Here is a 25,385-nt window from a genome sequence, read left to right on the forward strand (position 1 = left end):
CATGCAGCGTCTTGCGCCCATAGGCGGAGCAGCCGGGAGGAGGCGCGGCCTGGGTTGGAGCTTAGCGGCGGCCGTGCGCAGACCAACGCAGGTCAGTGAAACGCTAGTGTGAAACTAGCCTAAGTCAGTTCTATACCAAAATGGCGTCTGTGTCTTCAGGCAACACCTTGGAAGGAATCCTTGGAATGCAGAAGCTGAGATACTGGATACCATATATGGAAGTGAAGCTGAAATGGACCTATCATAGACTGACACTGGCTACTCAGAAGATGGTGTGACACCCATTTCCTGTCTCTTTGTCTTGAGAATAAACTTCAGTTGTGTGCAAGCCTATACTGAGAAAGGAGTAGACATCTAACTCTGTGTTCAGTGTGACTCTTTAAGCGCGCACTCAGCCTATATTGGGTCAGGTACAAGCAATCATATAGATCTCGCTTTAAGGCATCACCCTCACACTAATCCCAGGGGGTAGGTGGATCCTCCAGGTTGTAAGTTCTACAGAAAAGGGCTTTCACTGCCCAAAGTCATTTGAACAGTTTTGGATGGAGGAGAATGTTGTGGTCTAGAGGCAAAAGGGTGATCATGGTAATATGGCCGGACTACACCACCGATAAAGCAGCCACAGCCGGTGACTGAGAGGAATCTGTGACTTCTCTGCATTCAGTGGTTACTACTCACCTGGGTAGTCATATGTGGGAATCTCCTCTTTACACCGCTCATCATCTCTCACATATGTCTCTGCAGTATTAATATTGGTCAGATCTTCACCCTGAAACAAATATTGTAGAAGTCACAGACAGATGGAGAAGTCCCATCTATGATCAGCTCTAATCCTGCCATCTCCACCGTTCTCATTACACAAGTATAAAACATATAATACTGGTGGATAAAACAAGACTGAGCACAAGACCTTCACAGCCGTCTACACATCATAGGGGAGATCTCCTGACACCTTCTCTCCATCTACCTGATGATCCTGAGGAGCACTGGGATCTTCTTGGTTACAGTCCTGTGGAAGAAGAGGACGGGGACATCTCTCTGGTGTTGTCCTCTTACTGGATAGATCTGGAGGAAACACATACAGGGACTGAATTCATTCTCTACATACAGATAATTATAGGCTGTGTGTATTTAGTCCTATTACCTGGTGATGTGAGGGGCTGGGGAACCTCCATTATGACGTCCTTGTACAGATCTCTGTGTCCTTCTAAATACTCCCACTCCTCCATGGAGAAATAGACAGCGACATCCTGACACCGTATAGGAACCTGACACATACAATGATACCGTCATCCCCCGATCCCTTCATAGTGTTACTGTATAATGTCCCAGCATTCCCAGCAGTGTCACCTCTCCAGTCAGCAGCTCAATCATCTTGTAGATGAGTTCTAGGATCTTCTGGTCATTGATGCCCTCATGGATCAGGGGGTGAGGTGGAGGCCCCGTGATTGGGCTCAGGGGTCTTCCCCATCCCTCAGACACAGGGTCCTGACAGCGATCACTAGAGGTCTTCTTCACCACTGTGTAATCCTGGTTATGGAGAGACACATTAATAAATCTCACTACAGACATTTCCAGAGTCCTCACCTCTCCAGTTCTGTCCATCTGTTATTCCCATAGATAAGAATGATGTAATGTGACGTCATCAGAATCTCTCACCTCTCCAGTGAGACGGAAGAGGATCTCTAGGGTGAGGTGTAACATCCTCTCCGCCATCTTGTGTCTGTCCATATCCATCCTTGATGGGTAAATCAGGAAAATTCTCTTCTGTAGAAGATCTTCACTGAGAGGATCCGATATTGTAGAGACCTGAATGAGAAGAAGATGATGCGATGTAACATCATAAGAATCCTGTGTAATAATACAATTACTGGAGATAATAAGGGAAACATATGAGGAGATTTATTATCTTACAGGGTTTAGTTTTCTTCCCTGACATCTACTAATAAAACCTATATATTTAGGCCCCAGACAACAAGCAGTTTCCTCCTCGGAGTCGGCAGCTGAACACGTTCCTCATAGATTCATCTTCCATAACGCTAATTCTCGTCTCATTACCGACACTGGAATCGGCATTAGCAAAACTGCAGGAGATATTCATTACACGCGACATGAGAAATAACTCCTTCATGGTGAGGATGACATCTTCATCTTCTACTGCGGCTCTAGAGACAGATTTGGCCAGAGTCGGTCACTGCCTCCATCCCCACCGGCCGTCTATATGAAGGTTTCCCGTCTTCCCCGCACTGGAATCTTCTCTCACGTTAGATCTCAGCTCTGAGTCACACACAGAAGTTTGAGGCTTTTCTGGAAGAACAGGACAGGAGAGATCTGAGGCCGATGTCTCCATGTACAGGGTTTCCCCTCGGGATAAGAGGCTTTTCTATCCCTTTCCCCCAATTAGAGGGGGCACCTGTGGATATCGGGGTCTTTACCGGCTGCAGTCCTGGGGGGATTTACTCGGTAACGTGGACGTTGGACAAACGTCACCATCAATTCCCATCAGAGTGAAGGAACATCGCTCCTCTATTCAGCTCTATGGATCCAGGATGAAATCCACTGCGGCCCCTGCAAGAAAAGAGCGAAGTCTGGTGAGACCCCGAGGCCGGAGATTTCTACAGCTGCTCTGTGTGCACAGGACCTGTGATGAGGTCACAGGAGGGGAGGAGTCAGGGGTCCCATGATCAGGGGCCTCTGTGTGCTGGTTGTCATGGTGCTGGATGAGTGGAAGTTTATGTGTGAGGTCAGGAGGGTTTTACAGGGTGGATGTAGCAGAGCCGTGTGTGTACGAGGTGTACGGAGCGGAGCCGTGTGTGTACGAGGTGTACGGAGCGGAGCCGTGTGTGTACGAGGTGTACGGAGCGGAGCCGTGTGTGTACGAGGTGTACGGAGCGGAGCCGTGTGTGTACGAGGTGTACGGAGCGGAGCCGTGTGTGTACGAGGTGTGCGGAGCCACATGTGTACGAGGTGTACGGAGCGGAGCCGTGTGTGTACGAAGTGTACGGAGCGGAGCCGCGTGTGTACGAGGAGTACGGAGCGGAGCCGTGTGTGTACGAGGTGTGCGGAGCCACATGTGTACGAGGTGTACGGAGCGGAGCCGTGTGTGTACGAAGTGTACGGAGCGGAGCCGCGTGTGTACGAGGAGTACGGAGCGGAGCCGTGTGTGTACGAGGTGTACGGAGCGGAGCCGTGTGTGTACGAGGTGTACGGAGCGGAGCCGTGTGTGTACGAGGTGTACGAAGCGGAGCCGTGTGTGTACGAGGTGTACGGAGCGGAGCCGTGTGTGTACAAGGTGTACGGAGCGGAGCCGTGTGTGTACGAGGTGTACAGAGTGGAGCGTGTGTGTACGAGGTGTACGGAGCAGAGCCGTGTGTGTACAAGGTGTACGGAGCGGAGCCGCCTGTGTACGAGGTGTACGGAGCGGAGCCGTGTGTGTATGAGGTGTACGGAGCGGAGCCCTGTGTGTACGAGGTGTACGGAGCGGAGCCGTGTGTGTACGAGGTGTATGGAGCTGAGCCGTGTGTGTACAGGGTGTACGGAGCGAAGCCGTGTGTGCACGAGGTGTACGGAGCCGAGCCGAGTGTAAACGAGGTGAATGGAGCGAATCCGCCTGTTATAATAATTGTAATAAAGTTCTTTCTTATGTGTGTATATATATATACCCATGCGTGTATGTATGTATGGGTGTGTATGTATGTATATATGTATCTATGCACATGACTGCATATATGCCATTTATTTTTGCTTAAGACTTTGAAACTCTTTTCAGCTGATGTAATACATGGGTGTTACTTTTGGTTGTTACTTTTTGTGAACGTTAGCAGGTTTCCTTGTTAGAAATCCTTATCTACAGTTACCAGAGAAGTCATGTAACATGACTTCTCTGGTAACTGTAGATAAGGATTTCTAACAAGCTCAGCATATTGTATGTACTCTTTTTTGCAAACGCAATGTTTCAACACCCTTTGGGTTTTGCTATTTAAACTCTTAAGAATATGTATTGAAGTTAGACAGAGGACTCCTCACATCTTGTGTGGTCGTCATTCTCTCTCCTTGCCGGCATGTCCAATAAAGAAGCATCTTACTTATTCAGGTCTGGACGATTTCTAATTGGAAGACTGAAACTCCACTGACATTTTGGTGCGTTGGCCGGGAATCCAACACCTTTCCCTCACCGGTGAGTACTGTAAACCGTGCACGGGGGAGTCTGGGACTCCTTAAGTAAGTCCTCCGCCTTGACATTAGGCGTCACCAGGGGCATTAATCAGTTATACCGGTTTGAGGGAAAGTGACAGATTTCGTATAGTCTAAGGATCTCTGGGAATCGTCTGTATCTGAATACAGGTAAGAACATTTCATAATTTTCATTATATTATGAATGTTATTTTAGGAATTGAATAGGGAACTGGTAGACTTTTCCAATTGGGTTTGTGAGAGGCTCCTGTAAATTGGAAGTTTACACGCAATTGGAGCTCCATAGATTTGGGGTTTGTTTGTTTTTTTAAGATATTCCGCTAAATAACAATAATCTCTATTTATTTTCTTTTTTATTTTTTGAATGTGTACTAAGCCAGTGTGAGAAGGCTACTGTGGAATAAAAAACTCCGTGTGCACGTTAAATCGATCTAGATGGGAGAAGCGAGGGAGATTCTCGTTAGATTAACCCCTTAATGACAGCCAGTATATCTTTTTTCTGACCTGAGATATAAGAGAATATCATCCCCACACAGGTGACGATCCAGCAGCTGTCGGCTGTCTACTATAGCTGACAACTTGCTGTATCCTGCTATACCACTTTGCATTAATTCCTGTAAATCACCTGAAGGGTTAATAAACTATCTGACAGAAGTTTTCAATATGTCAGGGGGTGCTGTTTTTAAAAAGGGCTACTAAGGGGTTAAGGAATACGGTATAAGATGAATTTTTGCTGGTTTTCTGTTTTGTCTTCTGTACTTTGTTGAATGTTGTTTTCTGTTAGGTGTGCTGTTTTGTCTGTCTTTTGAAACTACATAGAACTAAAACGCCATAACTATATGTTTTATGTTACACATGAGACTCCTTGAATGTTATCTTGAGTGAATGTATGAGGATTGCAATATAAAATCCTGAATGTATTAGGGAGTCCAGTAGGCGTGGTCAACAGTCATCTGTGGACTGGAGACAAATCATAGGTTACTATAGTGGTATAAATCACCTAGGTACATGTCACCTGATCCCCATAGAGAATATTCTATGTTGTTTTGTTATATGTTTTTCTTTTAATAACACAGGGTGACTGAACCCTCCTCATTTCACTGAGGAGAGTCTGCGCCTGTGGTGCTCTGAATACAGGCCCGGATTGGCAATATAACCAACCGGGCATTTTCCCGCTGGGCTGCTATCACTTGGGCCGCGGGCGGCAGCGCCCGATCATCTGGCCGCTTGCCAGCTGCTGCGGCCACTGTTGCTCCTGCCGCCGGCCCTCTGCGGGCACGGCGGTGATAGTTTCCAAGTTCCTCCCGCACTGCAGGGAGATAAGCCGCCACGCCTCCCCCACGCACCCCATCCTCGCCATAGCATGAGACCCCCTCCCCCCCGCAGCCACTCACAGCGTCGCACTCGCTTGCCTGCTCGCTCTGTTCGCAGGACCTGTGATGAGGTCACAGGAGGGGAGGAGTCAGGGGGTCACATGATCAGGAGCCTTTGTCCAGACCCCCGATCATGTCACCCCTGACTCCGCCCCTCCTGTGACCTTATCACAGGTCCTGTGCGCTCAGCCTTGCCTCTACCGTCTGCAAGACTCTGCTTTGCTGTCGTCATGGTGCTGGTTGAGGTAAGTATGTGTGGGGTCAGGATTTACAGTGTGGATGTAGCAGAGCTGTGTGTGTACGAGGTGTACGGAGCGGAGCCGTGTGTGTACGAGGTGTACGGAGCGGAGCCGTGTGTACGAGGTGTACGGAGCGGAGCCGTGGGTGAGCCGTGGGTGTACGAGGTGTACGGAGCGGAGCCATGGGTGTACGAGGTGTACGGAGCGGAGCCGCACGTGTATGAGGTGTACGGAGCGGAGCCGTGTGTACGAGGTGTACGGAGCGGAGTCGTGGGTGTACGAGGTGTACGGAGCGGAGCCGTGGGTGTACGAGGTGTACGGAGCGGAGCCGTGGGTGTACGAGGTGTACGGAGCGGAGCCGTGGGTGTACGAGGTGTACGGAGCAGAGCAGTGTGTGTACGAGGTGTACGGAGCGGAGCCGTGTGTACGAGGTGTACGGAGCGGAGCCGTGGGTGAGCCGTGTGTGTACGAGGTGTACGGAGCGGAGCCGTGGGTGTACGAGGTGTACGGAGCGGAGCCGCACGTGTATGAGGTGTACGGAGCGGAGCCGTGTGTACGAGGTGTACGGAGCGGAGCCGTGTGTACGAGGTGTACGGAGCGGAGCCGTGTGTACGAGGTGTACGGAGCGGAGCCGTGGGTGTACGAGGTGTACGGAGCGGAGCCGTGGGTGTACGAGGTGTACGGAGCGGAGCAGTGTGTGTACGAGGTGTACGGAGCGGAGCCGTGTGTACGAGGTGTACGGAGCGGAGCCGTGTGTTCGAGGTGTACGGAGCGGAGCCGCGTGTGTATGAGGTGTACGCGCGCCGCAGTCTTTGTCCATCTTTCCCTTCTTCAAAAGTTGGGAGGTATGATAGGGGCGGCTATGACCAGGGGGTCTTGTTGCCCAATAGAGAGCAGTTCTGCCAGGAATTCTGCCACCGTGCATACAAAAGGGGACAGAGATTTGGGAGGAGTACTGTACCTAAAAGCAATAAATAGGACTGAGCTGAAATACTGGGCACAGCTATGACTACATTTTATATAGTCGTGTTAATCTCCTCTCACTTCTTGTAAACTGCAAGTGTACAAAGATATTATATAGTCACCATGTGACTAGTGGCCCTGTGTAACTTCAAATGCCAGGGCTGAATTTTAGTCCCAGTCCGGCCCTGTCTGAATACCTGATATTAAGGACGGGAACGTCTCTGTATATAAAGCGGCGGTGTCATTAGACTTTATCTCAGCACTTCAGGAATAGGAGTACGAGGGAACTTTACTCTCCTGTCTTATGTCTCTGTGTACGTGTGTCTGTCCATTCTCTAACTGTGGAAGCTGTTGTATGTTGTGTGTTTGTACTGTTACACTGGTCAGAAGTCCCTGTGAGCATATTTATCTCGTTCAGATCAGTGACCACATTTATCATTGTGACCCCATTCCTTGGGGACCGTTCACGTTTGTCACACTGTGTTGTCATACTCGCCCCTTACAGGCCTTCATTGGACGGAGATGGCAAGATATAGAGATACAAGCAGGTAAATATCTGGGACATAGTGTAATTAGTGATGGGCGAGTCCTAAATTACTCGGAATCACTTGACTCTAGCGAGTCCGAGCCCGGGACTCGCTACTCGTTGCGAGTCTAGCGAGTCCAATGTTAATGAATGGGGAAGCGAGTCTTAGCGAGTAATGTGCGATTTACAAATCGCAGATGTGTCTCGGAAAGCGCTTGCATTGGCGATTTGTAAACCCCACTCGCAACAGTTTGTTGCTGCTGTGTCCGAGTCCAAACTCGCATTTGTTTGTCTTATTTAGCGCCGATGAGGCGAGGGAAGCGATTTTCTCTAGCACACACCATGCTTTGAGCAAACAGGAAATAATCCGAGTCGAGTTGACATACGCACACACACACAGAGCAATACAGAGCAATCATGGCCCGTGTCACTGTCAACACGCTGCAGTTGATTGATTTGGTGGAGGCTCGGCCCCTGCTTTGGCTCCCCACTGACCCTGCCTATGGGCATAACATCCAGCGGACTACAGCCTGGAGGGAGATCGCTCAAGTGATGTTCCCTGCACTGCTACGGCCACGACCTCGTCCCTTTGCAACCTCTTTTTTGGGAAATTGTGGTTTTTGTGACATTGTTGACAAATGCACAGTCACCGAGATGGAGTTAGGTGGTGCTGTAGGCGTCACTTGCTGGCGGGGTAAGTGTGTGTGCTGACACCTAGCAGTGAAGCTGCACACTAGTCCCTGCACTGTGCACTGCACTGTAAGGTTTGATCCTCCCTGCCTGCCTACAGTCTACACAGTACTCCTCTGTCCTCCTGGTAGCTCTCAGAAGAGCTGTTTGGGTTTAATATAAGGAATCTTGAAGTTTCCCTACACTAACTGACAATCCCTATGATCTGCTCAGAAAAATATTCAGGATTGAGAGTCCTCAGTAGTTGATACCTTTTAATGGCTAACTGAAAAGATGGTAATACATTGCAAGCTTTCGAGACTACTCAGGTCTCTTCATCAGGCTAGACTAATACAAAATCTGAAGTCACATATTTATGCACAATACAGCCTAGAAAAAATGCAATAGATAAGACAAGTGACGTGAAGCAGAACTATCAATATGGGAGAGGGAGAAACATAAATATAAACATTGGACCAGTTCATAGATAAGGAGTCTGGATGTTTTATGGTCCTCTGATTGGGGTCTAGTTCTGTGTTGCCCTGCAAGGTTTTAAAAGGAAATTCCTTAATTGATGTAAAAAGACATAAATCCATGCGACACATTCATTCCAGCACTGAGAGTGTCAAAGTTCGTCATAAATTTGTACTCCCAAACTCGTCTCTCTATCTGAGATGTGAAGTTACCTTTCAATACCAGTAATTTCATATCCATGCTGCTGTGATCAGGGATACAGAAATGTTTTGCCACAGGTAGATCCATTCTTTTTTCTCTTATTGTGTGACGATGAGCATTCATCCTTGTTCTAAGCTTTTGCCCTGTCTCCCCCACATACAGACCCCCAGTTGGACATTTAGTACAAATAATTAAGTACACCACATTAGATGTAATGCAGGTGAAAGTACCTGGGATCTTGTAGTCCTGATGTGAGTTGGGGATCTTTATCTTGTCCGTGGTCATTATAAATGGACAGGTTTTACATTTTTTCTGGTTGCAAGGAAAGGTTCCTGCAGCTGTTGGAGAGGACAGGGAGCTTCTGACAATGATGCTTCTTAAATTTGGGGGCTGCCTAAAACACAGCAGTGGGGGGTCTGGAAAAATTGATTTTAATCGGGCATCTTTTTGTAGTAAAGGTTGTAATTTCCGTGCAGCTCCCCTTAGCACCTCCAGATTTGGGTTGTAGGTGACTACTAGAGGCACTCGGTTATTTTCTTCTTTAGCTTTGTAATGTAGCAGGTGATTCCTTGACAATCTGGTGGCTCTTGTAATTTGGTTTTCAATTGTTCTTGGATGGTAACCCTGATTCAAAAAGGTTTTTTTGAGGCGACCAAGGTGTTTGTCTCTATCCATGGGGTTGGAACATATACGATTGTATCTGATGGCTTGGCTATAGATAATAGAGTTCTTTATGTGTTTTGGATGGAAACTGTCCCATTTAAGGTATGTTGGACGGTCGATTGGCTTCTGATACAGGGATGTCTCTATTTCATTGTTTTTTAGCTTAATGATGGTGTCCAAAAAATTAATCTCGGTACTGGAGTAGTTGAGTGTTAAATTGATGGTGGGATGAAATTGATTAAACTGTTCGTGGAACGTCTTTAGCTGTTGCTCAGACTCCGTCCAGATGATTAAAATATCATCAATGAAGCGGTAGTAGGCCAGGGGCCTGATGGGGCATGAGGACAAAAAATCGCTTTCAAGCTTGGCCATGAAAAGATTTGCATACTGTGGAGCCATTTTACTTCCCATAGCTGTGCCAGTCTCCTGTAGATAGATCCTGTTGTCAAATTCAACAAAGATATACATCTTTCCTGTATGATCTGCTCAAGCATCTACCTCACCCTGCTCTATCTCAGATCTCTCAGGAATGTAGAGGAAATGGCGGTGGAAAAGGCTTATATACAGCCTCGCCTCTCATACATGACATAGGCATCACGATGGACAGAAGCCAATCATAGTCCTGCCACAACCAACATTACTGAATATGATTGGCTAACATGCTTGTCCATCTAAAAAAGTTTTCTGACCTAACACGCTAGGCTGTCTCGGAAGCTTTGTAGGAACATAACAGATTCTATATTTGCGAGTCCCGAATCCAGTATACAGGACTCGGGATTCGTAGACTCGCTCAGACTCGCTCACAATCGCTGTGTGTTGACATAGGCTGTCTTGGAAACTTGTAGGAACATAACAGATTCTGTATAAGCGAGTCCCAAATCCAGTATACAGGACTCGGAATCGTAGACTCGCTCAGACTCGCTGTTGACAGCGATGTGATATAGCGAGTCTAGCGAGTGAGAAAAAAAAACTGACAAAACTAGGATTGCCATTGACTTGCATTGGACTCGTTACTGTGCGATTAATCACTGGGAGACTCGCCGAGTAACGAGTCCAGCGAGTCCCTTACTATTCACCGAGTAACGAGTCCTAGCGAGTAGACTCGCCCATCCCTAAGTGTAATCAGTGAGGATTATTTAGATCCTGGATATTAGGAGCAGTAATTGAATTGTTGTTGTTGGTTTTTTACCTTCTTGTTGACATATTAATTTCACTGATCTTTGTCAAACTTCTTAAAAGTTGGTAGAAATCCATTGTGCTCCAGGGTTTATATTGTGTATAGTCCTTATCTTGTTGTTTGTCTTTTTCTTGTGTATAAGAATTTTACGTAACATCCTTACAGGACGTAGACCCACAGATATATTTTAAGATCTTGTCCTCATTGTAAGGCAGAATTGTTATTTTCCATTTCATCTGAAAGCTGGAAAGTTATTAAGATTGTACCAAGAGAGTATCCCTGGAATGAGACTGGATATGGTCCTTTTTCATCAGGTACCCAGAGAGAACAGTCTTCAGATCAGATGTGCAATGTGTCCTTTTTGCTTATAGATTGATAAGCCTAACTTTTGCACCATATAGAGGGTAAAATTGTGTGTCTTTGAAAATAGAACATTCAGATGTCCCTTTCATCTTGAGTAACCAGTAGAAGGTACTATAAAATCTAAACTAACAGTTTTTGAGATTGTAAGATAAGCTGTGAACATGGGGAACTTAATGGATAGAGTAAGGACATGGTACACAGGTACAGGAAATTGGACAGAAATTAATAGGACTATACAGCAGGATGACGAGGATGTCGATAGATATTATCACAGAATTAAAGAGGTATTTGACATCCATAGTGGCATTGTCCCACCTGTTAACATGATGAACGATACCCCCTATGAACAGCAATTAAAAACCGCCTTCTTAAAGGGTTGTCAGTCCCAAATAAGTGGGTATATTACCAAACACATGGTTACACACAGGACAGCCCGACTGACTGAAGTTTTAGATTATGCCAGACATGCAGACCAGTACTTTAAGGACAAAAAAAATAAAAGTTAAAAAAGGTCAAGTATTTTTAGTTGATGATAGGTGTGAGATCTTCGTTGCCCAAAAAGATCCAAATAAAGGACAAGGAGACAGGGGTAGAGGAAGAGGAAGGGGGAGAGGTAAGAGAGCAGGAGATAGACTATCTTGTTGGCATTGTGGGAAGACTGGACACTTTATCCGACAATGCCCAGATAGACAATACGCCCCAAATATACAAAACCAATGACTAAAGGCAACTGATAAAAACAACATCACATCACAAATATCAGATCCCTTTTTGCCAGAGGAAAAAAGTAAGATTCCTGAAGTAATATTTAACTTGGATGAAGTAGAAATGTATAAAAAAAACACTGTATTTCCAGAAGTAACCGTCCTTGTGGGAAGCCATGAGGTCACTTTTCTTGTTGATTCAGGAGCCACTAGAACCTTAGTACATCCAGAAGAGATACCGACTATTGGACTGTCTGCTGCCTGCATAGTGGTAAAAGGAGCAAGTGGTAAGACACAGAGAGCCATTGTCTACGCCTGTGGAGACACCGGTCTCTCGGCACAGGTAAAAGTGCAATTACACAACTTATATTATCAGCTGTGTGGGAGGGATATGATGCAGCCCTGAGCCTGGGAATAATTCCTACTGCTGCAGGACTATAGGTGAAATCCATGGCTGAGACAATGGTGCTCCAGGGGTATGGAGAATCCAGATATTATTACAGTCTAGATCTAATAACTGCAGGACCATCCTCTATTACGGAGTCCTTCATCAAGGAAGCAATAGATAAAGGTACACAAATGTAGATGTTCACACACCTGAAGGACTACACTGCACCATGTACTACAGGTATTTCAGGGGTCCTGATGTAAAATATGAGAATTTTCATGCTCTAGATTGTTCTTTGCACACAATATACTGGGATTATAAAGGGAACTGTGCCGTCAGGTGTAAACTGTCAGAACAAATTAAATTGTTGTTTTTGCTTTTTAGAGGCCCCGTGCCACATGTTTCCCTCTCCAGATGTGAAGGTGGATCATGGAATTCCTTGGTGATTTTGTTGGAGTGTAAGGAAAGTAACAATGGGAGGATTTGGGTGATGGCTCATTTTACAATGTCAGACTGCAGGCACGGTCACAAGTACTAAAGTGGAACACCATTTCTAAACCCAGTGTCCACCTGCAGCGAGGCAGGGGAACGAGTGAGAAATGCTGATCCTTTCCTAGAATTAGAGGAAGAACTGGCCACATACCCAGAATCTTTGTGGTCCTCATGACCTGCAGATGTGGGATCGATAAAAGGGGTGATTATACCCTGTGCCAGCTCACCTTTTAACACAACCTTGTTTCCAGTAGGGAGGGCGCCCCCATCTGTAGGCGAGGCTGTGATAACAAGAGCCCCCACAGTGCCAGACCCCCATACTCTGCTGAATGTCTGGAGGCCGGAACATAAGGTCTTTACAGTGATGTCAGTAATGTCTTCAGCATCCTGGTACATCCAGATCGCCAGGTTTGGTTTGTACTCACATATAAGGGGAGCAGGTATACATTCACCAGAATCCCACAAGGGTACTGTGAATCACCTACTATTGTTTACCAGGTAAAATCGGCTAACCTAGCTCAATGTGAGTCACCAGAAGGAGCCAGATGCTCTTATATGTGGATGACATGCTATTGGCATTAAAAGAAAAAAAAAAAAATTGGTAACCAAAGGGGTTATTTTTAAAGATGGCTTATATGTATGAACTGCCCAGTGACCTCCTAAGATATGTCACAGTATTGAGCCATGGCATAAGCTATGTCTCAACAGGAGAGATGGTAGAGGTCATATCTTACGTATTTATGATTTACTAACTATTACATTTTTTGTTTAATCTGCATTACTTGTGCAAAAATAATTCCTAAAGGAACCTGAGACCAGAGAGAGGACAATGTCCTCACCCTGAATACTTATTCCAACACATTTGTATGGATTTTATTGAACAAGTGTGAGGGAAAAGGTCCGGCCTTGTTATTATGGATGCTTTCAGCAGGTGGATTGAAGCTGTCCACCCTGATGCATTAATGGTACCAAAGGTCCTTCTAAAGGAAATCATACCCAGATTTGGGGTTCCAGAAAATATATAGTAAACTAAGTAATATTATTATTACCTAAAAACTTTGTCAATTGAGTTAGGAAACCACTGTGCCTGTCATCCTCAGTCAGCCAGACTGGTTGAGAGACACAGTGGGAGCTTGAAAAATAGGTTGACAAAGACCATGCAGGAAACAGGAAAAATTGGTTGCACTGTCGCCTATTGGTTGTACTAAATATGTATGTCACACGGACATCGGTAGTGCTGACAGCCTTTGAAATCATATACGGGAGATCTTTTCTGTTACCTCAGCTAAAATCCTTTAAAAGAATAGATGCGGAAGTTGATTGTACATTAGCAGAATATATGGCTAAGATATTAACTCACAAAGAAGTTTCTACTCGTAGTTTTGTTCCAGGAAACCCACTAACAAAACCTGAGATTGTGAAACCTGCAGACTGGGTCCTTGTGAAGGTGATAAAGAAGAAACACCAGCACCATCCTAAGTGGGAAGGTCCTTACCAAGTCCTGTGGACTTCTCCTACTGCGGTCAAGATTCTTGGATCCATCTCTCATACTGTAAACTTGTCAGACAGGTAGGGACAGAGTAGGATCTGACTTGCTTGTCAAAGTCCAGCTACAAAGGGAGGTTTTCCACAAGGGAAAGCTTGTCTCAAACTGGTGAAGTCTCCCATTCATCCCCCTACCCGGACAAGACGGTCAGATCTAGGATGTGTACATCAGGGTTAGTCACATGTATATTCATCGTGACCATAGTGATGGGAGAGTAGAGGGTAATAGACCCAGCAGGAGAGGAAAGTCCAGGGTGGTAGAATGGTTTCAGATTTAAGACTTTCAATCTTACTTTTGAAATTGGGCAGGAGGCCGCCATGTTAGTGGATTTCTGTCTGTTGTATAAATGATGCAGAGACAGGGAACAAGCTGTGAAACTAGCAGAGTCTGATAAGTATGTTTGTGTTATGAGCTGTAATAGCAGAGGGGATGAATGTGTGTGACTGGAGTAAAGCAGCATGGACAATTGTAGCCCGAGACTATAGGTATAAGCCTTATGGCTACATAGATTTAAAGCCTGATTCCCCAGTAGGAAAAAGGAGATCCCCTTACACAAATAAGAATAATTGTAATCAGCTACTGAGAATTTTTTAAAAAAAACCCTAAGATGAGGGATCAAAGGTTAGAAGAGCTGATATGTCAGGATTAGAGCCAATATGATATTTCTACATAGAAGTTCAGAATAATAGCATACATAGACCCAAGGAAGGTATGCCAGAGAGAACCATAACAGAGTCCATAGGGTTCATAGTTAGATTGTCTAACCTAACTTATGAAGATAAACTAGCTCTAGAGAGAGGCTGTGAGGAGGAGAATGAATGGCTAGAATGGCTTAACTACATTGCAGAAAGCTTAAAAAAATTAAGCTATATAGTAAAACTTATGTCTGCTCAGAAAGGGAAGGAAAATGTAAAATGTTAACATTTTTATATCCTCCACTTGAGAAACCGGATATCCCACCACAGGTGATTGCTAATCCTGGTAACTATACTTGTTTTAGTCTTCCAGGGCATGGGCACGACTTCGGAGAGCTCCAAGGCGACTCTTGTAGAGAATGGATCATTGTCTCCCACAGGGCCAAGTACTCAGCCATATGGTCAGACCACACTACCCTGAGAGCGGATGTATGGTGGTTATGCGGTGATAAAAGCATAAGAGCCTGACTACCACATGGTTCCCGAAGGGACTGTGCGGTGGTCCAGCCAATCATGCCGTTCCACCTGTTGTCAACAGAGATATGGCCAAAGGTACGTAGTGGAAGAGACAGAAGCGTGAAACTCCGCAAGGATCCTTCCATTCTAGTATCTACAGAGATGACATTGGAGTTCCCAGGGGAGTGACCACCGAGTACAAGGGTAGGAACCAGGTAGCAGCCGGGTGGGAATCCATAATTTGGTGGGTGATTATAAAAATGAATGTAGATTGGATAAACTACTTATACTATAACCAGCAGAGATTTGTTAATTATACCCGAGATGTAGTTAAAGGGACAGCTGAGCAATTAGGACCAACTTCTCTCATGGCTTGGTAGAATAAGATGGCATTAGACAAGTTAGTAGCAGAAAAGGGAGGTGAATATAAAATGTTTGGAGGATTTTGTTGCACCCTTTATCCCTAATACAGATCCTGATGGGAGTATCTCCAAAGCTCTTGATGGACTGACTGCCCTGTCTAATGAATTAGCAGAGAACTCTGGATATGACGACATATTCCTGGACTGAAGGATGGTTTGGGAAATGGTCCGGATTATTCACTTCTGCGTTGACATCTCTTACCATCGTGGCCGGAGTGGTGATTGTTTGTGGATGCTGCGCTATTCTATGCATTAGAGGACTTGTTCAAAGACTGACTGACTCTGCCATAACAAAAACTATGCATCAAGGAATGGAGACCTTGGAATCCAAGGAAAGAATGAAAATTTTTGGACTTAATGATAAATATACTGAACATATTACTCTCCCTCTAGATTATATGAATATCTTCTGTGAAATCTGACAAAAAGAAATCTGTCCCCAATGTGTACAGATAGATGATTTTATTACAAGATGAGGGAATGTTATAATAATTGTAATAAAGTTCTTTCTTTTATGTGCATGTGTATATATATATATATATGTGTGTATCTATATACATATGTGTATGTGTGTGTATATACACAGTATATACCGTACATGATTCTGCCATTATTATCCCTAGTCACTCTTTTCAGCTGATGTAATACATGGGTGTAATGCTTAGGTTGCAAAACTTATCTAACGTACAAAAAGTAACAGTCATACCTTTGCTTCTGTGGTAACAGAGATAAGGATAACCCAATGCTAAGCAAATTGTATTTACTATTCTGCAAACGCAATGTGTTCCAACACCCTTTCAGCTTTGTTATTTAAACTCTTAAGAATATGTATTGAGTTAGACAGAGGACGGCCCACACCTAGTGTGGCTGTCATCCTCTCTCTCCGTGCCGGCATGTCCAATAAAGAAGCATCTTACTTATTCAGGTCTGGACGATTTCTAATTGGAAGACAAACTCCCCTGACAGACACAATTGTGCCTTTACCTGGAGATAAATTCCCAGTGGGGGCAATTTCCAAAATGCAATAACTTAAGTGGGGAATTCAGCTCTTTTCACACTTAAGGGATCTGTATATGGAGTCTACAAACTACAGTGGGGAAATAAGGATTTGTTACGCTGCCAATTTTGGGGTAAAGTCACATTTTTGTGAGGAAATAAAGTAAAATTGTCATTTTTTCCTTCCACATTGCTAAAATTCCTGTCACACTATCCGAATTCAGATATTGTCCTGTCAGAAAGGAGAAAACAGGGAGCAAAAGGGTTAATAGGACTCACAGGAGGAACCGGCCCAGAAAGCAGAAGATCCAGGAGTGTCTGCCACATATATGACTGCTCTGTGCACAGGACCTGTGATGAGGTCACAGGAGGGGAGGAGTCAGGGGTCACATGATCAGGGGCCTCAGAGTGTGCAGGACTCAGTGTGCTGGAGCGCTCCCGATAATCAGCTGCGTGTGTCGCGCTGTGTGATAGTCACAGCACCTGCATGGAGGGCGACACATGCAGCTGATTATCGGGAGCGCTCCAGGGATCCGGGGTCCCGATGCAGCTATTCGGTAAGTGATATTAGCCAATAACAACTTCTCCGACGATATTCGCTCATCTCTAGTAATAACAGCTCAAAGACATTCACCGAACTTTTCATTAAGTTTAATAGCGAGACCCTATTAAATATTGAGCACCAGCGGGATGAAGCATTGACAGCGGCATGTAAAAGTTTGGGCGCCCTGGGTCAAAATGACCGTTATTGTGATCAGTAGTAAGATGAAGATGAAATGATCTCTAAAAGGCCGAACCTCTAAGATGACACATGGCCTTTGTATTTTAGGCAAAAATAATAATAAAAATAGATATATATATAGATTTTTTTACAATTTCATAATTGCAAAAAGGAAAAAGGGGCGATGCAAAACTTTGGGCACCCTTGGAGATTTGTGTACTGAGATAATTTTGACCAAGATTTCACACCTTAATTAGCTTGTTAGGGTTATGGTGAGATCACATGGTGACCAGGAGCTACAGACTGAGGAGAGAGCTAAAAAGCCTACACTAGACCCCTGTACAGCTGTATAATGAGGCCCAGGCTTTAAAGTGAAGGGACAGGAGTGAGGGCCTGTTCCCAGGAGCTACAGTCTGAGGAAAGGGCTAAAAAGCCTTCACTAGACCCCTGTACAGCTGTATAATGGGGCCCAGGCTTTATAGTGAAGGGACAGGAGTGAGGGCCTGTTCCCAGGAGCTACAGTCTGAGGAAAGGGCTAAAAAGCCTTCACTAGACCCCTGTACAGCTGTATAATGAGGCCCAGGCTTTATAGTGAAGGGACAGGAGTGAGGGCCTGTTCCCAGGAGCTACAGTCTGAGGAAAGGGCTAAAAAGCCTTCACTAGACCCCTGTACAGTTGTATAATGAGGCCCAGGCTTTATAGTGAAAGGACAGGAGTGAGGGTCTGTTCCCAGGAGCTACAGTCTGAGGAAAGGACTAAAAAGCCTTCACTAGACCCCTGTACAGCTGTATAATGAGGCCCAGGCTTTATAGTGAAGGGACAGGTGTGAGGGCCTGTTCCCAGGAGCTACAGACTGAGGAAAGGGCTAAAAAGCCTTCATTAGACCCCTGTACAGCTGTATAATGAGGCCCAGGCTTTATAGTGAAGGGACAGGAGTGAGGGCCTGTTCCCAGGAGCTACAGTCTGAGGAAAGGGTTAAAAAGCCTTCACTACACCCCTATACAGCTGTATAATGAGGCCCAGGCTTTATAGTGAAGGGACAGGAGTGAGGGCCTGTGCCCAGGAGCTACAGACTGAGGAAAGGGCTAAAAAGCCTTCACTAGACCCCTGTACAGCTGTATAATGAGGCCCAGGCTTTATAGTGAAGGGAGAGGAGTGAGGGCCTGTTCCCAGGAGCTACAGTCTGAGGAAAGGGTTAAAAAGCCTTCACTACACCCCTGTACAGCTGTATAATGAGGCCCAGGCTTTATAGTGAAGGGACAGGAGTGAGGGCCTGTGCCCAGGAGCTACAGTCTGAGGAAAGGGCTAAAAAGGCTTCACTAGACCCCTGCACAGCTGTATAATGAGGCCCGGGCTTTATAGTGAAGGGACAGGAGTGAGGGCCTGTTCCCAGGAGCTACAGTCTGAGGAAAGGGCTAAAAAGCCTTCACTAGACCCCTGTACAGCTGTATAATGAGGCCCAGGCTTTATAGTGAAGGGACAGGAGTGAGGGCCTGTGCCCAGGAGCTACAGTCTGAGGAAAGGGCTAAAAAGCCTTCACTAGACCCCTGTACAGCTGTATAATGAGGTCCAGGCTTTATAGTGAAGGGACAGGAGGGAGAAAAGTGGGGAAAGGAGCCAGAAGAGCCGGACTGCCCATCACTAACCTGCAGAGCCGCACTCCACATATATGGCTGCTCTGTGCACAGGACCTTTGATGAGGTCACAGGAGGGGAGGAGTCAGGGGTCACATGATCTCCGGAGTGAAGAGGCTCCATGGAGGCTTCTCCTCAGTCAGTGACATTCCCGTCATTATTTGCCCCTCACTACTGGCACAATTACCCCGCGCCGCCTTTTCTACACAGTGTTATGTGTGGAATGTAACGTGTGATTTCTCTGGAGGGAAATAGACCCCACACAGGAGGGAATTCTCCCCAGTTACCAGCCGTCTACTATATGGCGGCATATGATTGTGCTATCGACTCCACACCAGGAGCTAAAATGCCCAAATCTTGTTTATTTCCTCCCTTCCAGAGTCCGGCTGAGGCTATATACGGCCATGCTCCTCTCCAGTCACCGTGGGGGGTTTGGTAGAAGGATGGAGGGTTGTGCCTGTGAGTCACGGGTCACCTTCCCTATCCTTTACCCCTTATACCTGACCTGTTTATCCAATTATCTGGAGCTAAATGGTTTTACAAACTCACCGTGAGAGGGGAATATAACCTTATAAGTGTACGTCAGGGGGACGAATGGAAGACCGCATTCAATACACCTGAGGGGCAGATATAAAATCTGATGCTGCCATTCAGGGTAACCAATGCTCCGGCAGTCTGTGAAAATGTCATTAATTATATTTTTTCTCACTGATTGGTAGATTTGTGGTAATTTTCCTGGATGATATAGTGAGTTACTCCCGTCCTCTGGAGGAGCATGCTGAGCATGTCAGACAGGTTCTCCAGGTTCTTCGTGACAACTATTTATTTGGTAACCTGGAGAAATGACAATTTGTGGTACAGCAGGTCCAGTTCTCAAGACATTTGGCTTCTGCATTGGGGGTTCAGATGGACCCCGTTACGGTCCCAGCAGTCCCTTCATTGGTTTGGACTATAAGCCGCACTAGACTATAAAACGCACCCCAAATTTTCAGAAGGAAAATAGGGCAAAAGTTAATGTGTCAAATGGGGGTCTGTCCCACAGTCTGAATTCAGTAAACCCGGGGGGGGATCGGCAGCGCTGGTGGAGCCGGGTCACAGGAGGTGTGCGGTGATCCGGCGATGACCTGACTTATCCCAGGCTGGTGCAGCAGGAGCCTCTGTAACATCTGTAATCTCACTGAGGCCATTTGGAGTAAGGGGGTTTAGTTTATAAATCCAGAAGATTTCTTCCCGATGTAGTTGTCCAATGCGATTCTGACCCTGTGGGGGAATCTCCTCTGTGGGGAATATTCTCAGTTGTGTGGAATCTTTCTTGTGTTTGATGGTGCAGTGACGTGAAAGCCCATGTTGGAGAAAACCCTATGGAGTATTGGAACGGTGTGAGTTCAGCCTTTTGTGGAGGGGTTGGGTCGTCCTTCCCACATATAATTTCTGGTATGAGCATATAATCACGTAACATAACTGGTGGAACATGACATGGGACTATTGGTCAGGAAAATTTCACCAGTAGAAATAAGGGTGAATTCAGAGAGACCATGGCAGATCGAGTCACAACAGAGGCAAGTTTTCAGATTGCATGTAAGGAGTTTATTCGGGAGACAGGCGATTTTTAGCAAATCTTCCTTCTCTTTTATGTTTCTTGGTGCTAGGACATTTTTCAATGATGGAGGTCTTCAAAATGTCAAAAAGGGATTGCTGGGTAATGTTTTTCCCACTCCAGCTGTCTGACATGCTCATGATGCTCCTGCAGAGGATGTGAGTAACTCAATATATCATCAGGTAATCTACCACAAATCTACCCATCGGTGAGAAAAAAAATGACATTTTTAAAGACTACCGGAGCATTGTTTAATCTGAATGGCATCACCAAATTTTCAGTATGCCCCTCCGGTGTATTGAATGCGGCCTTCCATTCATCACCATTGTGTATACGTATAAGAGTAATCATAAAGAATTGAAGGAATTGTCACCCAGATCCTTCTTACAATTTTATTCCATGGTGAAACGTGACATCAGACCATATTAGAGTGCGGCGTGCAGGTAGCAGGGAGCTATACAGATGAGAGAGCCTGACGGACTACGGCCGTTTCGCACTTGCTTAGCACTTCTACCGGTCCATGCTTGTCAGGGGGTTACCCCACTTCCTTTTAACAAGGGTTAGGGAATGGTTAACTGAGAAGTGCAAAACATTTATAGTGAGTACAGTGAAATGATTAATATAAAAAATTAAAATATAACATAGATCATAGCCACACAGACATATTCAATGTATCACTGAGGCCAATGGGAACTTGTGCATCGCAATCCACAATCCATGCTGCTTCTCTTGTTAGTAGTAATCTATTCTGGTCACCGCCTTGTACAGGATAATCAGCGGGCTCAATTCCTGCAGATCTCAGCACATTGGGGTCCGCATTATGGACCTCTCTTATATCATTAATGTCACAGATCCTTCTCCTGTGTAACTGAATGGAAATGTTCTCTGAGCCTGATGTGCCGCGGTCTAATAGTCTGGGCAATATAATAATTGTCCTGGGCAGTATATGACATAAAGCGCTTGCTCTGTGCGGCCCGTGATTGGTTTATCTACCGTCATCGCCCCGATCCTCAGATTTCTCCTGTAAGATGGAGATGACAGAAGGAGCAATCCCCACAATGGAAATGGCCTCTTGGGCGTCTTCCATGTAACCAGGTGACTTTATTGTTCTTCTCCTGGAATCTTTCCTGTAGCGATAAGTCATCTAAGTCACCGCTTCTTCTAGAAGAAATCGAGGGTTGTTCTTTGCTGCTACGGCTAAATCTTTATCTCCTCACAAATGCCAATTCCTGTTTATCGCTGATTTTATTACATTCATATTGGGATTAGGTGTAAAAGTAACAATAAACCTTTTATTATCTCGTCCTTTTTCTGCTCTTCCTCCTGGATCTTGTAACTAGACCCACATGGGTTCCTCCATCGCTCTAGCACAGTGTAATAATGTTGGCGGATAACCTCTGTGTAATAAGTCGTCTGTCAGGTTATTCGCTTGTTGTAGGAAACCTTCTCTACTATTCATTGTTCTCAGCCTCAGATACCGGCTGTATGGTCGGCCTCTGTTAGTATGTTCCAGGTGCGCATTATTAGAATGGAGGGACATATTGGTGGCTGCAGGTTTTGATAGGTGCTGGTTATTATTCTACCATCCTCTATTTTATTATTCACATCTGAGAAATCTAAGTTATTCTGTCCAAATTGTGAATAAATCTCATATTAACCTTATTCTCCTCGATCAGATATGTAATGAAATCATTAACCCCTTTCTGTATCAGCCCACACCAGAAACACATCATCCACATACCGGTGGTCCGCACGGAGGTGTCAGGTGGGGTTTTACACTATAAATATATTTATTTTCACAGTCTGGCAAGAACAAATTAGTGAAACTGCAGCATCTGGCGCCCCCATCGCTGTCCCCGTCATCGGGGTGGACCAGCTGCCCCCAGAAGAGAAGGCCTTATGGGACAATATAACATTCAGGCTTTCCAGGATGAATCCAATATAGTCATCTGTTTCAGCAGTTTTTTCCATAGATTTTTTATTGCTTCCAGTCCTGTGATTTGTGGAATTCGTGCGTACAAGCTCCCGACGTCGATCAAAGCCAATTTATAACCCTCCTGCCAATCTATACCGGACACAGTTCTCTATAAATCTCCGGTGTCCTTGATGTGAGCAGGTGCTATTCTCAGTAATGGTCTCACACACCGGTCTATAAATGTAGATAAAGATTCTGTTACTGATCCGACCCCGCACACTATCGGGCGGCCTGGTGGGGGCGCTGCGTCTTTGTGGACTTTAGGAATATAACACCAATGCGGCTTGTGTGGAAATTCAGGGAAGAGTTTCTCTGATATTTCTTATACAATCATCCCTTCTCTATCTGAAATCTCAGAGAAGATCTTAGTTGTTCCTTCTCGTTATTTGTGGGATCAGCGCTTGTTTTTCTATGTGCTGCTATCTGATCGCTGTCTTTCTGCTTCCTTAATATATTGTTCCATTGCCAGCGGCGTATCTAGGGGGGGCAGCTGGGGCTGTTGCCCCTGGCGCAGCCAGCAGGGGGGCGCAGTCGGGCCGCCTAATGCAGCGGTCCGCAGTGTCCTCCCTGGCAGCTGCGTTCTGCCGCTCCCCAGCCTGAGAGTCAGCGGTTCTCTGTGTCAGCTGTCAAGCTGACAGCCAGCGCAGAGAAGGTGCCGTGTCGGCTCCCAGGGAACAATTATATACAGACCCCAGTACAATTGAAGCTCTGACCGCCGGGTCAGAGCGACGTCAGCAGCATGATCAGGTCATGTGATCACGCTGCTGACGTCAGTCCCCGACACCCAGAGTGAACGCTGGTGGTAAGTAACTGTGCTCCAATGTGGAGCTGAAAAACCACCAAAGATGGGAGATGGGGGGTGTTAATGTGGGGAAGGGGGTTAATGTGTGGGGGGGTTAATGAGTGGGGATTAATGTGTGTGGGGGATTAATGAGTGGGGATGGGGGTTAATGTGTGTGGGGGGTTAATGAGTGGGGATGGGGGTTAATGTGGGGGGTTAATGTGTGTGGGGGTTAATGAGTGGGGATCGGGGATAATGTGTGGGGGTTAATGAGTGTGGATGGGGTTAATGTGTGGGGGGTTAATGAGTGGGGATGGGGGTTATTGAGAGGGGGGTTAATGAGTGGGGATGGGGGTTAGTGTGTGGGGGGGTTTAATGAGTGGGGATGGGGGGTTATTGAGTGGGGGGTTAATGAGTGGGGATGGGGGTTATTGAGTGGGGGTTAATGAGTGGGGATGGGGGTTAATGTGTGTGGGGTTAATAAGTGTGGATGGGGTTATTGAGTGGGGGGTTAATGAGTGGGGATGGGGGTTAATGTGTGTGGGGATAATAAGTGGGGATGGGGGTTATTGAGTGGGGGGTTAATGAGTGGGGATGGGTGTTATTGAGTGGAGGGTTAATGAGTGGGGATGGGGGTTAATGTGGGGGGTTTAAAGAGTAGGGGTGGGGCTTAATGTGTGGGAGGGTTAATGAGTGGGGATGGGGGTTAATGTGTGGGGGGTTAATGAGTGGGGATGGGGGTTAATGTGTGGGGGGCTAATGAGTTTGGATGGGGTTAGTGTGTGTGGGGGGTTAATGAGTGGGGATGGGGTTAATGTGTGGGGGGATTTAGAGTGGGGGTACATAATGTGTTGGGGGCTTTGGGAGTAGGGATGTGGGGTTATTGAGTGGGTGTGGGGGATATTTAATGTGTGGGGGGATTTGGAGTGGGGATGGGGGTTATTTAATGTGTGGGGGTATTTGTAGTGGGGATGGGGGGTTATTTAATGTGTGTGAGGGATTTGGAGTGGGGATGGGGCATTATTTAATGTGTGAGGGATTTGGAGTGGGGATGGGGGGGTTATTTAATGTGTGTGAGGGATTTGGAGTGGGGATGGGGGGTTATTTAATGTGTGAGGGATTTGGAGTGGGGATGGGGGGTTATTTAATGTGTGTGAGGGATTTGGAGTGGGGATGGGGGTTATTTAATGTGTGTGAGGGATTTGGAGTGGGGATGGGGGATTTAATGTGGGTGGGGGGATTTGGAATGGGGATGGGGGTTATTTAATGTGTGTGAGGGATTGGGGATGGGGGGATTTAATGTGTGTGGGGGGGGGATTTGAGGACACAAAATGAAGAGTGTGTATGAGGAAACAGTATGGGGGATGGGTGCAGACAGTATAGACAGGGAGCAAACGAGTTAATGTATGTGGACACAGTATGGGGAGTGAGGGTGATGGGATGTGTGCAGACACAGTACCATCCACCTTTCCTACAGCCCCTACCCAACATCCCTACAGTCCCTTCTGTACACTTGCTTTGGCAAAACTAATGTGTATTTAGTCCTGCCAATAAAGCTTCTTTGAATCTTGAATCTTGTATGGGGAGTCGGGGGTATGTGTGAGCAGACAGTATAGTAAATATAGGAGGAGACAGTATGGTGAACAGGGGGGATGTTAGAGGAGACAGTATGAGGAGGGAGGGGAATAGTGAGGTGACAGTATATTGCAGATATTTTTATTTAGGAGCACTATAATGACACTTCTATCTTTAAGGGCATCGTGTGGAGATTTGCAGCAGAAGACCGGAGAAGATGGAAGTCTGCAGAGACGGCTGTGGATGAGAAACTCATCATGGGGTCTGGACAAGAAGAAGAAAAGGAGACCGACTCCAGAAACAATGTCATCTGTAAGGTACCTGGATGTAAGTGTTATCTGTGATACTGACTAATTCTCTTGTTTTTATTTATGTTAGGAGCATTACAGGGGTTCTCCAGGTTTGTGCTGAGTCTGCAGACATTCTATGTGACTGCAGACTTCTGAATTCTCACAGTGCTCACTGAACGCTGTCAGGATTCTCTCATGCCGGTAATTTACATACATGCGGTCACATGCTGACTAGACATGTGTGGCCTCACTCAATGAAAATGAACAGAGC

At 46.0% G+C, this 25,385-nt stretch overlaps 2 protein-coding genes and 1 pseudogene across 2 annotated transcripts in view; 1 reads left to right on the forward strand and 2 right to left on the reverse strand.

Annotated features, from left to right (window-relative positions):
* LOC141101553 (oocyte zinc finger protein XlCOF29-like) overlaps positions 1-25,385 on the forward strand; it is a 221,784-nt gene that overhangs the window by 129,490 nt on the left and 66,909 nt on the right. The gene's annotated exons all lie outside the window — the stretch shown is intronic.
* Positions 1-25,385, reverse strand: part of LOC141101514 (uncharacterized) — a 50,207-nt pseudogene that overhangs the window by 7,613 nt on the left and 17,209 nt on the right.
* On the reverse strand, positions 923-11,257 carry LOC141101526 (gastrula zinc finger protein XlCGF66.1-like). The gene is made up of 5 exons (XM_073590651.1): positions 11,249-11,257; positions 1,660-1,809; positions 1,351-1,530; positions 1,145-1,268; positions 923-1,065 (listed from the first exon to the last, which is right to left on the reverse strand). Exons 1-5 carry the CDS (start codon positions 11,255-11,257, stop codon positions 923-925), a joined length of 606 nt encoding a protein of 201 aa, XP_073446752.1.

The sequence above is a fragment of the Dendrobates tinctorius genome, unplaced genomic scaffold, assembly GCF_039654945.1.
Source record: "Dendrobates tinctorius isolate UK_male_01 unplaced genomic scaffold, ASM3965494v1 ptg000119l, whole genome shotgun sequence".
In the NCBI taxonomy this organism is placed as follows: Eukaryota; Metazoa; Chordata; class Amphibia; order Anura; family Dendrobatidae; genus Dendrobates; species Dendrobates tinctorius.